The sequence below is a fragment of the Eutrigla gurnardus genome (assembly GCF_963514095.1).
Source record: "Eutrigla gurnardus genome assembly, chromosome: 9".
Taxonomy (NCBI): domain Eukaryota; kingdom Metazoa; phylum Chordata; class Actinopteri; order Perciformes; family Triglidae; genus Eutrigla; species Eutrigla gurnardus.
Genome location: NC_139923.1, coordinates 17,623,996 through 17,639,115, shown reverse-complemented (window position 1 = coordinate 17,639,115; position 15,120 = coordinate 17,623,996). Strand labels below are relative to the sequence as shown.

At 43.7% G+C, this 15,120-nt stretch overlaps 1 protein-coding gene across 1 annotated transcript; it reads right to left on the bottom strand.

Annotated features, from left to right (window-relative positions):
• Positions 1 to 437: 437 nt before the first annotated feature.
• On the bottom strand, positions 438 to 7,609 carry ciartb (circadian associated repressor of transcription b). Its single transcript, XM_084018110.1, has 6 exons — positions 7,454 to 7,609; positions 4,754 to 5,210; positions 4,361 to 4,436; positions 3,601 to 3,679; positions 1,614 to 1,740; positions 438 to 946 (listed from the first exon to the last, which is right to left on the bottom strand). Exons 2-6 carry the CDS (start codon positions 5,168 to 5,170, stop codon positions 566 to 568), a joined length of 1,080 nt encoding a protein of 359 aa, XP_083874236.1. The 5' UTR covers positions 5,171 to 5,210; positions 7,454 to 7,609; the 3' UTR covers positions 438 to 565.
• Positions 7,610 to 15,120: the final 7,511 nt, after the last annotated feature.

Below are 15,120 nucleotides of genomic sequence, written 5' to 3'. Positions count from 1 at the left end.
TAAGAGTGGAGTCATGGGGTGGAGTGGGGCGAGAAAATAGCATCACATTTCACCCACATTTTCAGCTCAACAATATGTAGACCACTGACACGTCTGGATATCTGGAAAAAAAAAATCCCTTCCAGCAAAAAAATCTACTGCAATTCTTTCCCTTTCAGGCATAATGGTGGTTTCACAGATACTCAAACTGTATTATTGCATCTACAGGCCAGTGGCAACAGTCGAAATCGCTAGCTCCGGTGATCACGGCATGTGAAATCTATCCTTCCCACTCTCACATGCTATTCAGGAGTGCAAACAAAAAAAAAAACAAAGATAAGTCAACAAAGGGAACTAAAGCAGACACTTGTCATGTCAGAGAGGGCACATTCCCATACAGAGAGTACAACATGTCCATCAACACTCCTTCCACACTGACGTGGAATCCGTGACGTCCCTTTTGAAGGTTCCCGTCTCCCCCGAAGGCTGGAATGGGCTAAGCGGGCTGACTGGCTCCCGGCAGGGTGGGCAAGGCTAGACTGGGCTGTGCGGTGCTTACAGCTGGACACCCAGCAGTCTGTGTGAACTAGGACCAGCTGCTGTCTGTCACGCCCCCCATCCCCTTGCGGATGATGATGCTTTCTGTCGATTTAAGGAGCCTCTCTAGACAGGGCGCGTTGATTTTGCCCGGCGGAGGGCCTCTGGGCACCGAGTCCGTCTTAGAGTGGCTGTCTGTGCTGGAGGACACGGCGCTGTCCTGCGTTAGGTCTCTGGGGGACAGCAGGTGCCTGGGGCCAGCCTGGGCCTGCTCTGCTATGGGGGAGCAGATGGGTGACGTGTGGAGCCACTTCAGGTTACTGGCGGAGTAGGCTCCAGGAGGAGTGAGATCGGTGACTCTCAGGGTTTTGACGGCGGATGGAGGATCACTGACGGGGCTCACAACTGCAGTAATGGTCACTGGGGATTGCTGTTGGAAAAGAAAGAAACACGGTTTAATTTCAATGATTTAGTAGTTTATTATATAGTTGTTCATTGAGCAACAAGAAAACTGTAAAGGAGCCAGAGTTTGCCTAGAATACCTACAATTGTCCCTGACAAATATTAAATTAATCTCACAAATAAATAATACATACACGTTATAACATTTAAAATGATTTGCAACTCCCCTAAAAATGCTTTGGTGGCCCCAGTGGTAGAATCTGACCCAGGACCATATAAACTGCACCAATTTACTCTTGGATATTCAAATCTTTACAATGTGAAAAAGAAAAAAATGTACATGAAATTCTTGTTTTTTGGAAGGGTGCGTCTGGATAAGCCACAGAAATAAATCCTAACCAATTAAAGGAAGGAATGTTCCAGAGTATTCTGGCCTTTTTTTTTATCCCCTTAGGAGAACTCCTCCAAAATTACCTTTTCTCCTCTGTCATTGTTCTTAGCGAACCTGAGACTGTGGTAATACCTCCTGTAAAAATAGCTTTTAATCCCCCCCCCCTCCCAGACCTGTGATTAAATAATAATAGATTAGATTTTTAGTCCCTCTTTCACTGCGTCATCACCCTATGTTCTTGGCAGCAGGCCTTTTTCTAACCAAAGACCTCTTACACAACAGTTCTGCTTTTGTACAACTTTACCTTCAGTTTCTTGGTAGGAACAATGTCCTCTGTCTGGGTGACGGTGACTTGGTCTCGGAGTTTTACATTAGGGAACCAGCTCTTCAGCATTTCCTCCATTTTAAGAATGATATTAATATATTTCTCCCTGAAAAAAAGAAAAGAAAGAAAGAAAGGGGGAGAGATTGAGAAATATTTCTTCCAAAAATCATGCTCACACAGTAGAAAGGCAATCTCAAACAGTTTAGAAACAGTTACAGTCACTCAGAAAAAGAAAAGCCTATACTGTGTGTGTGTGTGTGTGTGTGTGTGTGTGTGTGTGTGTGTGTGTGTGTGTGTGTGTGTGTGATAGAGGGGGGAGGGGGGGTTGTCGTCTTAGGTACATTTCTCACATGTTTTGTGCTCACACGTGGCCCGACGTATAATAGCTCTGCTCGCCTCTAAATATAAAACACCAAAGCCGCAGCGGCCTTCCGACAGCATCACTGTAAAAATATACTTAATCATGGTGACGCAGTTTGAGGTGTGCAGTTGAGCGCTGCTCCCCATTAACTACCACCCGCCAAAAGCAGATGGTGGGTAAGGGATTAGCCCATGTCATATGATCAGGACCTTCCTGCTATACTCCATTCAGGGCATGTTAAATTCATGCGAAAGATTATCTGCAACAGTGACTGCTAAAAAAGTCACTTTGATCCTATCTACCATTGTGTTGCTGCAGGGGCTGCCAGCTGGCAACACAGACCAGGCACAGGGAGAGACGGAGGGAGGGAGGGGTTTAGTCCACCTTCCAGCCTCTGCCCCGGCTGTCTGCAGGGAGACTGCCACACCCACTCTTTGTCTCCCATATGAGGGCAGCAGCTGGTGGGTGAGGGCTCCAATTAGTCCGTGCCGGCCTCTGCAGCACTCGATCTCCTAGCAGCAAACCTGGATGCTTTGCTTCCCGTACAGGTACCAGTGGTGCCGAGGAAGAAGGTACACAGGGCTGACTTTTCATCGATAGATTTTAAGTGCAGCAACATTGTGTTTATGTGATCATAATGTGCTCTTATTCTATAACATGCTGTCGTCCAATTCAAATGTTTTATTGTTGAGTCACTCAATAGTACATTGCTCGACAAGAATTTGGATAATTGCTAATCACTGGTTCCAGCTTCTCAAATGTAATTTGCTTTTATATGCTTGTAAATTAAATGACTGTTGACTGTTGGTCAAACAAAGCAATTTGAAGACATTGCATTGGACTGTTCACGGATTTCTGACATATAAACTAAATAAATACATTTGGAGAGATTAATGATAAATAAAGAATAGAAATATTTGATGTAAAGTCAAAATTAATGATTGAAAGGAAATCATAAAAGCTGAATGTGTTATGGAAGGTTCTACTTTACACATGAAGCCTTTTCTGTCAAGTAACATCAAGTCAAAATATATTCTTATTGATACTGTGGTATTGATTTCTACCATATCGCCTCCTACTTATACAAAATCAGATGCTGAAGTGCCTGAGAATGGCAATTTGCCATTTTATGATGTAAAACACCAACATTTTAACATTTAGCATTGTATACAGGGACTGTTTAAATATAAATATCATACCTTGTCTGGCCAGTGGAGAGCTAATCTAGTAGGCATAAGTGTGTTGCTCCTGCAGTGTATCCTGATACATTTTTAACGACATGCCCACTATAGCGAGACACAGCCATCTCTGCAATGAATTTATCCTGAATAAGTGGGGGGTAGTGGCTCCTTGCATGGCAACCTACTGTGAGCCATGTGTCACAGAAATGTTGTACACCACTTTGACCCACAGACAGCAAGCAGCATTTCAAGCTGATACAAGTGTATGTTGGGTATATTGTAGGTGGGATTTTGATCAGTAAAAGCCTTGCACTGGCAACATGGCGTGCCACAAACACACAGGGTATGTACACTGAGTTTTAGAAGATGATAGAGTTCATCCTTTCAGATGGAACAGTGGGCGGGTCATGCTGAGGACTCTTACCCCATGCGGGGGTTCTGCAGGACGCCCATGATCCGTTGAATCCTGTCCATGGCCACACTCTCCTGGAAACTGCTGAGTCCTGGAAAAGAAGAAAGTTGTACCATGAGCCACATGAATTGTGTTGACAGCAGGGCTGAGTCTGCGGAGCAGATGGATTGTGTGAAATGTGTGTGTCGGGGAACAGACTCCCTGCCTCCGTGGCCAAGAAGTGTTGGGTCACACAAGGTTTGACAATGATCCTAAATGAGGCAGTTTTCAGAGCCTGCATGAACAGGGCGCTATCTTCCAGATACCCTAATAATGTCTATCAGAGGAGTCACAAACAGCAGCTGCTTTACCGGAGACTCTGTGGGCACAGTTTGTTCTCACTCCCCTCTGCCAAGCAGCTAATATATAACGAGGTCTGAAGTGGGATATTGCTTTCCGCTGGCAAAAAACCAAAACTTTTTTAACTCTTAAAAAGGGGACATTTTAAACAGTGTAGTTGCTAAGAAGCTTTATCCAAGACGATAGACACGTGTACACACAGGAAATATTTGGTGGTTACTTGATAGCACTAAAAACAATATGTTTCAGACATGCTCAAATCTCAGGGATACATAATCTGGAAAAAGAACGGCACGTTGTCTATCCAGTCTGTTGTTCTTGTTTTATTCTGACACAGAAGGAAGACAGGCAGACGGTGACATGGCTGTGTTAAATCACTGTGATCTACTGACATTTTTCTAAGAGAGAAAAACATATCAAATGACAGACTTACGTTCTTTGTATCTTCCTGAACGAAGGCCATTCAAGATAGACGACAGTGGATGAATGTAGCACTGTAGCTCCATGCACTGAAAACAAAAATACATTTTATAAATTATTTGATATGAGACATGTTTCCACAAACTGCTGTTGACATAAAAGTTGCTGAACATTATTTAGATAACCCCTAACCCCCCTTTGACTCATGATAGGAGTGACTTGTTCTTCAGGAAGGCATGACTAATTCTGCTCCAAGTACTAGTGTCATCTTTACAGGAAATGTGATGCACGAGACACTGTAAAAACCAGCAGGGGAGTTGAGATATAGGTGATAGGGCACGCTCTGGTTTTGGTGACACTGTGCACCAGCTCCCGTGGGAGGCAGACACGAGTCAGGGGTGCTCACCTTTCTGCTGAAGGTTCGGCTTTTCTCTGACATGTTGGAAATGAGCTGCCGTTCCTTGCGTTCCTCCTCCTCCGTGGAGCTGTGAGGTCTCTTCAGTGCTTGAGTGTTTTTGCCATTCGTTTTCTCTGCTTGCTGTGTTTTACACAGTCCAAAGGTGCGGACCCACGCCTCCGTGTAGCTGGGGGCAAATCCCCGGCCGGAGGCCTCCCTGGCCTCGCTACAGTCGCCGTCGCCCTCCTTCACCTCATTGCTCCGGCGGCAGCTGCTGTCAGACAGGCCCAGGTGGGGCCGGGTGCTGGGGGATGAAGGAGCCTCTGTCTGGCTGTGCTTTTCAGTACAGTCAGACTGTTCGCTCTCATTGTCCTCATTGTCACTAGCCAGCCAGTCAATGGAGTTGTCCGAATCTGTAGCAGACATCCTCGGCTGCAGGCTCTAACTAGCACTGACCATCACTGACCTGACGAGACAATAAAGTCAGGGTTACTATAATTCAACAATGCACAAAAAGCAGCATGCAGCACAGTGATGAAGATGAGAAAGTGTAGCAAAAAAGCAACTAATTCAAGTCATATAACAACTTAAATGTATGCAGTGTTGAATTAAAAAAAAAAAAAAAAAAAAAAACCTGCTCTTCGAACCGAGCACACGTGAATAAAAGGCACCGACACAGCACTGCACTGAGCAGATGGTGGCAGTGAGACCACAGTTGTTGAGACCACAATGACCTGTTTGTTTTGCAGATGCAACACCTGAGCCAGTAAATACAGACTAGCCACCATCCAAAGCAAACACCAAACAACCTCGTGTCCACACTGGTCCTGCGAAGCCCTCGGGCGCTCAATTTTTTTTATGTTTTTCCCTCGGAATTGCTCAAATGAATCTCCACATCACGACGAGAACAAATATTTCCAATCTACATTTAACAATCACCAGCTTGAGAATGTTCCCTTGTTTCGGCTCTATCAGCCTGCCAGCTGCTCCCACCACAACACTCATTCATAAACAGTGTTGGCTTGTTTATCCAAAGGGGGAAGGGGTCTGCCACTATGACGACCAGCACCTCTGACTGCAGGTCAACACAAGTGACACTTGAAGAGCTCCTAGCATATAAAAAAAACCCCTCCTCTGACCAAATGCTCTTCCCGGATATTTAATTTGTTTGTGGGATCTTTAGATCTCCGCAACATGTTTCCTCATTGATTAGTAGATAAAAGGAAGCGAGAACAGCATTTTCAGCATAGCGATTATTTTTGGTTTTACGAGTGGTTAACGCCTGGCAGGTCTCTTGCCTCCTGTGAAATTTGAGGGTAGGAGAGTTAATTGCTCCCCAGGTCTTTGTCACAGGGCGACCACCTTCTGATCTTATTGTTACAGGGGAGGGTGGAGCAGAGATTTACGGATTTTACAAGCTCTAACCAAACACAAAGGGAGAAGCCAAAAAACATATATGTGGATGTTTCCTATAGGGGGTTATAATATTGCCCTACAGAGACCAAAGTTGACCAGTTTTAGTGAGAACTAAATGAAGGAACATTTGTGCAGTGGCCAAATTACCAAACAACACAGGAAAGAGACAGGAAAAATGCAGATTTGATTTCATATCCAAATATAGACTACTTGGAATTATACAGTATCAAGGTTCAATACATACATATACGTACTGCACTGCATTTTAAAGAAAATGTAACGTACGCATTACCACATTTTATCTGTACAAGAGCAAATTGTCATAAAGGTTTGTGGAATCTTTTATTGTCTTACATATCGCGTCTTATTATATCCCAGCATCATCCTATCATATAACAATCTTCTCAGTCACACGTTTGTGCTTTTTTAGAAGAGGGCTTCATGAAACACATTAACACAATGCCAGGGAGAAAGCAAGCACTAGTCTTTTCTTAGCAAATGTATGATACCATTACACACCCGAATTCCTTATAATTGCGTTAGTTCAATTTGTGTGTAAAAAAAAAAAAAAAAAAAGAATTCCCATGCCGAACTTGTTCAGGCAGTTTGAATGCACCACACAGGCCCGCAGTCTTACAGAGAGAAATTAAAATGCTTACCGATAACAGATTCTACTTATATGCTTTTTTAAAATACATATAGATCCTTTATGAAATTCATGTCTTCATCTACCTGTGTAGGTGAGGCACTAAGGGCGATGCCAACTTCACACACAAACTGATTTAAAAAACAAAAAACATAATTTATATGAGATCATCCGGAGATCGAACATCAACCCCCCCCAAAAAAAAGAAATATATATATATATATATATATATATATATATATATATATATATATATATATATATATATATAATGATAACGTGAAGGATCTGATCCGTGCGCCCAAATGCAGGTTTTAAATCTAGTTAGGTAACAGACACAATAGACTTCCTCATCGGGCTTATTAAATTTGGCACCGTTTGACCGTATGAAACCAGAAATGCAGACAGGACTGATGATAATTGTCACACCCTAGTCTGCCATGCTACAGCTGTATAATAATAATAATAATAATAATAATAATAATAATAATACCCCAACATAAATAAATGTTTCTTATTAGCATGTCTGCGGCAAATTCCTGTGGATGATTTTTTTTTTTAAATACAACGCGTCTCCTCCACACACACAAAAGATACCCAGTGATGTTATCAGGGTGATTGGGATGTGGATGAGAAAGGGCGCCTACCTTCCCAGGATGGAGCGGCTGGTCCAACTCTTCCGTTGTTCGGCGGTAAATCCAGCAGGAGCGTCGGGCGGAGAGCAGCTGATGTGTTGGACGTGCGGCGTGTAAGTAGGGGACACGGTGCAGCCTGCGAGCGGCCCGTGTTGCTTCTCCCAAGGAAACGTGTCTGGGGGGGGGCGGGATTAGCGGGGAGCGGCTCTCCCATTCGCTCCCCGGACGCCCGTGACCCACCAATCGGCTCTCTGTCTCGGTGCAGCCGCGCCGCGATTGGCGGGAGTGGTTTACATATGCAAACGACATGTAAATGACACAAACACGTGGACACGCGGATCGGTTTCATTTCAGCAGCTGTGCGAAAAGTCAACCCAGGGCTAGTTTTGGTCATTCTACAGGCATTCTTCCTCGTTATACCATCCGGGTGATGATGCCTGACTTGTGGCATGTAACCTGAGTCGGCTGGTAAAGGCGCAGTCAGCAGTTTCCGGGACAACTGTGATGGTTCATGTAAGAGTTTGGTCAAGGACACTTAGGCCGAGCACGGATTGTCATTCACTTAAGTTTAGAACACATTTGCCAGTGATGGAGGAAGTACTTCTTGAATTTTCTTCAGTAAAAATAGCAATACCAAAATAATCGTAGAAATATCCAAATATATCCAAATAAAATCCAAATAGCCACATATAAGGGACCATATGGTCCCTTATATGTTCTAGTTTAAACTGCTTTACACATCGTGATGTATAAATGGATCATATGTTTAGTAGCATATGTATGTTTTTAATCAGAGAAATATAGTAACTATAGCGTATAGCAAGTATGAAGAGCTGCTCAAGTCTATACAAATCTCAAACATGCTCTTGAATACAGGAGGCCGACTTAGTATTGGAGCAAATCTACTTTCCGCCACTCAAATTCAGTCGATGAGAGGTCTCTCAATTGTAAGTGAGTAAGTGATAAATTACAACGAATTACTAATAATTAATTATTAATTGACTAGTTAGTCATTATTTCCTGTATTTGTCTAAACTGCAGCCTTTCAACCATCAAGTAGGCAAAAATCCTTTAACAAGCAAAATTGGCCGCGTTGAAGATGCAATTGACATGCAGACTGTGTTTTATCTGCATCTTTTTTTCTTCTTCGTTGGACGTGGTGACGGTAAAGGCGTGACTCACAGGACCTCTGTGTGACTGCCTGAGAGGGAGGGATTAGGAACACTGTCAGAGGCCAGACGAGGATCCTGAGCCTGGAGCCAGTGAGTCACGAACCCTCTCGCAACAAACGTGATCACATGCGTTTGGGAGACACCCACCCACCCACCCACCCACCCAAAAAACAAGCATAGCCAAACTCCTTCTCGTCTGCCTCAATACATGAGGACATGCTGGATTAAATAACACATATCTGCATGGTGAACAGGTCACATGTGGGGGGAAAAAAGCACTGTGAGATGCTTACAGAGCGGAAAACGCTGCCCAGGCCGTTTAAACAACTGGGTGGAAATCCGTCCAACAGAAAATGCAGATGGAGGTCACATAACCAGCATGCACCATGATAATTTGATTTTGTGGTCAGGTGATCATAGAAGGAGCGACTGTGGCTACACTTTTGTTTTATGTGCTGCAGTCAAAGTGAGGATGAGGCAGAACAAGGGCACATGCAGTGCAGCGTCCCAACCGTGGGTTTACTCTCTGCTGCTGTGCCTTAAATCACATCCTACTGTGAGGAATGCACCATCACAGACACCACAGCACCCATAAAGCCGGTTGATACGACACGCCTGCTGGCACAGTGAGCCCCTCATGTTGAATTTTAATTGTCTTGTAAGCTGCTTCAATCTATTAAATGTCCCATAAACAGTCTCCAGTCGTTCTGCTGCCCGAGCCCAGATCCTCCGGCGACCCCAGACTCTGTGACGACCGAGAGCTTCCTACAGATTCCCAGCAAACTCTCATTTCCCTTTTTTTGTCTGCAAGGCCCCCGTGTCACTGTGGAGTACATCACATCCACTTCAAAGCACAGGAAACAGACAACTACAAAGAGATATTTCATGCACATGCATGCGGCACTTTAAACCGGACAGACACATAAAAAATGAAGAGAAAACAATGTCTGTATTTACACAAGTAACGGATTAGTACAGCTACTCGATTGTCTTTTGTTGAACGCGTTTCTCAGTGTTAAACTGCAGATTGTTCTGAATGTCTCTGTAAATCTTCTGATCTCCGGAAACATTTATGTATTTGCAAAAATCTGGCTCCATTCAGTTGCACTCCAATTTGTCATCCACATAAAGAGCAACGGCAGAGCAATTTGCAATTTCCCCACAAAGGGAACACTTTTATCCATGCATTCTTCTCTCAGGATCCTGGATGAGTCACACAATACAAACTGGCACTGTGATTTTCAATTTGTCAGAAGAGGCTGGCTCATTCTGTATCCCACAGAGACTGGATGTCTCCTACTCTCATTCATAAAAAATAAAAGCCAAATCAGAGCCGCACGCCCACTTTATTATAGGGCATACATTGAACATCTGCCCTAACCCACCCTTTTTTAGAAAAAGGCTGCACATGTGCGTGGGTGAATATCGGTGGCACACCCCGCCCTGTGGACTGAGAAAGTTTGGAAGCTCGGTTGCCTCTTGAGGGTTTCATGCATGTGTGGACAATTTATGTTATTGCAAAATCTGTTTCTCATTTTCAGATGGGGTGATGTGTGTCTAATGCAATAGCCGGCCATTGAAAACATTTGTTGGAATTTGGAGCGCTTCGCCGATATCCTCGGTTGACCCTGCATGCCATATAGTGTGAGAACGTGTCCTCACCTGCAAGAATGCAGCGAGGGGGGTGAGCGTTTGGGTGCTGCTGACTGGGGAGCATGGTCGTGTGTGTCTTGTCTAACTAACAGCTGTCCCCTGCAATGAGCTGTGCATATATGACTCAGCTCGGTGGACCCTGGCTTTGGGCCATGTGCTGTCCTGTCCCCAAATCTGGGACCAGAGTGACGTGTGTGTCTGTGTGCTCAGGCTTTACACCGTGCAGCGTGTCTCTAAATTGGGACACCAATCAGCGGGCTTTCCACAGCATTGTTCACATTATGACTGCTCACCACTAATAGCTGGAGTGTTAGCCGGGCACGGGTTTTGGTCTGAGCTCGGCGGCGGGGGGGAGAGAAGGCCGAGTGGAATGTTCATAACTGTGTAAACGACAAAGTAAAGCCGCTGCGGGGAAACACAAACGTAAACACAAACATGTGAGCCAGACCTTGGAGACACATGTTCTGCCTGGATTATTCAGTCCTAGCTTGACAAGATGACATCATTCTTTCCTGTTAAGCCTGTAAAGCTTCAAGACACCTCTCCTCTTTTGAAATAAATTGTCTGCCTGTAATGTATTAAACCCTTATTGCACTCATCAATCTTGAAGCCGAAAGTCTGGATCTTGGATCTCAGAATCAAAGTTTTCAGCAGACTCCGAATGACCGTGTTTAACAACGTTCTCCGCATATGTTCCACATATATATCTGAAATTCATAATTCATTCAGTCGTACAATGTAACCGCGTGTGCCTCTTGCATAATCTGGCAAAAGCTCCGCCGAGTCTGGACTCTGTAACTCTTGTTAATCTTGGTTAGAAAACGTGTCTTCCACTTCCCTCTAGTGTAGCTCACTCCTCCAGATATGCCATCCTTTTACAGTAAATGCTAGTTCAGTTAACCCCGCCCACACACCAGAAATGTGGCTGCACAAAGTGTGGGCATGCTGCAGCGTGGGGGGGTGGGGGGTGCCAGTTGTGTGAAGCAAGGCACAGCCAATAGCATTTAGAGTTGGTGTTAGAGGTTATGTAGTCAGATGAGAAGTGATACTGGGTGCATTTTTTTTTTGTGACTTTAAAGGGCTGGACTTCCGGCACCCCGTCACAGACCCTCCCTCTCCCTGTGCGGCTTCTTCCCCGTCCAACTCCACTCGGTCACATGCGCTTCACTCAGAGAGAAAGCTCCCTCACTATTGTCCACACACAGTTCACATGCAGGCGGTTTGAGAATGTCTGGCAGCAAATCACTGTCAAATCTTTTGTGGCTCCGTGTGTGTTTGTGCTCCCTCTAATATCTGAACGGCTGCCAGAGCGGCTCAAGTGACAGTGGGATATCTATCCGCAGGACCGACCGTTACATGTGACTTGGGTATATTTTAACTTTGTTATGTAAGGGCTCCAGCCTGCACGCGCTCGCCACGCACAGAAATGGAGGGCTACGAGTGATGCAGAGGATTGTGAGCTCACCACGAGCATTACCTCCGCACATTGAATAATTCCTTCACTCTGCTGGAACTTGGGGCCAGTGCGCTCTTCAGTATTGGTAGGTATCTAGCTCTACAAAAAAAGCACCGTTAAAGATAGATTGTACTCTCTTGTGATTCACACTTATGGCTTGTCTTTAGCAAATGTGTTCACATTGATTTCAGATGGTTAAACATTGTGAGCTAATGGAAGCATAATCTAACTTAATCTAAAGGTTAATGTTAGATAAGAGTATTTCTACAAAAAAAAGAAAGAAAAGTAAACATTAATGCCACTCATCCTTTTCTGCCATTGGTCAATTCATCTGAGAGTTGTGATCACGTGGTGTGACATGAGCAGATAATTGGGGATTGTTACATATAGACATGGGACACGCCTCAGGTTGACCCAATCTTTTACTTGAGGCTCCCTGTGCAGAGCCATCAAGAGCGCTGACAACAGGCTAGCCGCCAAATCTATGTCCAATGTAGAACTACCCATGCTCCCTCTGCTAGCACTTTTATGGGATCATTATGTGGGTGTTTTAGTGTGAGATCCTATCTAGAAGTGATGCGATATGGGCTGATAATTTCATGGTAGGCAGCCGTCCAACCTCACTTGTAGAGGAGCTGATGATCATAGCACTCTCATAGCAGAGTTTTGACCCGAAACTTCATCACAGACCTGCTCAGACAGATGTGTACTTTCAGAGATACAGAAATTAATAAAAAAAGGTATTATATTAGGGTTACTGGGAATCTCAAATGCACAAGGTACCTTATACCTTTTTTCCTATTTGTTTTATCTTTTCGTCTACCCTACTTCACTTGATCAGTGTCATGTGTCAACAAAGTCAAATTTGGGTTTAATCTGTTTAACCTGTATGCCTTGGTAATTATAATAACTATAATAACTTTGAAAATTGTGAAATAAGTGAAAATTCAAAAATCAACATTATCAAGCTATGCAAGTACATTGGGTAATTCTGCAGGGTACAAATGTGTTGTAGCATATGATCATGTCATTCAAAATAACATTTTCATATGCACATTATATTCTTCAGTGAAGCCAGTAGTGCTCAGTTATGTTGACTGTCACTCATAATGTTTGTCACGGCTGCTGTGTGAGTTGACAGGGAGCATGGTGTGTTTATCCAGGAGGCAGAATATCCGAGTGCAGTTTGACCTTGAGATACCTCATAGTCACACTGCTGTAGCACAACAGCAGAAGTCACTGATTCAGATACTTTACAATGCGTTCAGAGTCAGACCACAGAAATTTCCATCCTGAACCTTTAATAGCAGGGGTTGTTTGTGGCTAACACGTGTCCTTGGCCCTGCCCCAGGCGTGAGGTTTCTGTTTTCCTCACCAATAGGAACAGAAAAGCTTCAACGTGGGCTTTATGCATGTTTTATTATTATTATTAGGCTGCTGCTGCTGCTGCTGCAGTCATACACTTGCATAACATTGTGAGGCCCACATTAGGACCACAGTGCGTTTGTTTGGATGTCATCCCAACCTTTTCAAGTAAAAAAGTACCTGGCGTCTCTCCAGCATTCTTCAGAAGAGCAGAGCTGAGATTTAACAAGAACCACAGAGAGGAGTTCGCTTCTCTTCCATCCTTTGAAACAAAATCACCAAGATGGCAGTTTAAGTAATGACTGTACTCTATACTTAGCCCTGGGACACCTACTCCTGCTCTTATGTGTGAGCTGAAATGAGGTTGCACATGCGTAATGGATTTTGAATATTGGAACATACATCTACAGTATCCTTCATAAGAGCATGTGCACACTGACAGTATGCAAAGATGGAGTCATTCAAAATCCTCTACAAGAGTGAGAGAAAAGCCTGGGGGGTAGATTAGATAAGGCGAGGGGGAGGACAGGTGTCAAAGTGTCGCTGCTGCAGAATGTGGAAGGACCTGAGGGACCGAGGGTCTGACTTGCTGGTGCTGGTGCTGCTGCTGCTGCGTCCAGAGATCACCCCTGTGCAGCTCTGTGCTTATTCTGGAATACACGTGACAGTCACTCTACATACAACTAATCCTGTTCCTGCCCCCTCACTGCCCTTTCTCACATTTTTACACTCCCTTTCCTAATTCCTTCAGCGATCTTCCGGGCCAACCCTCCACCGCCACATCTCTTTCTTATGTCATCCCGTCATGTAAACACACATGCAATCATCTGCATCCTTTCATCCATGTAATCTTTGGCATGATGACTTTATAGAATAAAGCCTCTGCTCTTCATGTGTACGTCAAATGTATTCAGCATGCACAGGAATGCACAATTTACTGCTGTTCTTTCTACAGACAAGTTTGGGTACATTTTGTGCATACTAGTATCAAAAATGATACTAACTCTAACTCTAACTTTGGAACTCTGGAATCACAGCTCACTTTAATAGCAACATTTTGTACAACTACTATGACTTCAGATACAACCTATCCTTTATCACACAGACAGTTTAACCTCTCAGCAGGTAAATCGAAGATGTAATTGATAACATTACTGATGATGGCTTTTCCACGAGCCAGTAATACACACCAGGAATGTGTCTGAAATTACACCCCATCTATTAAATAGTACAGAATGCACGAGGAAGTGTTTTTTTGCCTTAGAACAGCCACACCTTAAAGAACTGTAGCTATGATGAATGTTAATATTCACACCTGTGCTTTTCCTGTTACAATACAAGAGAGTGTAGACAGTCTGAACGCAGGTGGCGAAAAACGTTCAACTCCTAGATTATGTAGGTCTGACAGAAACATTTCAACACATAAGGTCCACTACCTTGATATGATGCCTACAAGCTTTCTTAAAATAATTTTAATTGCATTGCACCAGAAGTATTGTAGATAGTAAATGCTTCTCTTCAACCAGGGCATCTTCTCCAGGCATTGATAACTGCAGTAGTCAAACCTCATTTCAAAAAGTCTAACCTTGATGCCTCAGTAATAAGCAACTGCAGGCCCAAATCAAACTTGACATTTTTGGCAAAGATCATTGAAAGGGTTGTTTATCGGAAAATTCACACTTCCATGATCCAAAACAATCTTCGATGCTTTCCAGTGATTTCGACCATGCCACAGTTCTGAGACTACACTTATTAAAGTTTCAAATTATGTACATTTTAACAGTGATTCCTCAAAAACTTCTTGGTATTACTGGATCTCAGTGCTGCTTTCAACACTGTTGATTACAACATACAGCACGACAGATTAAAAGAAGTGGGTGGGAATTTCTAGTACTGTGCTAAATTGGTCCAAATCTTTCTTAAAAGATTGGGACTTTTTGTTTAATTTGTTAATTATGAATCGAAGCGAAGATCACATTTGGGGTTCCTCAAGGCTCCAATCTCAGGCCACTTTTGTTCAATATCTACATACT

What these genes read in the sequence shown, in the direction of transcription:
- ciartb (XM_084018110.1), bottom strand. Translation starts at nt 5,170, where the DNA reads ATGTCTGCTACAGATTCGGACAACTCCATTGACTGGCTGGCTAGTGAC. An exon ending in GCCGAACCTTCAGCAGAAAG is followed by an intron (nt 4,437 to 4,753) that starts GTGAGCACCCCT and finishes TTTTGTTTTCAG; the next exon opens with TGCATGGAGCTACAGTGCTA. An exon ending in TTCCTACCAAGAAACTGAAG is followed by an intron (nt 947 to 1,613) that starts GTAAAGTTGTAC and finishes CTTTTCCAACAG; the next exon opens with CAATCCCCAGTGACCATTAC.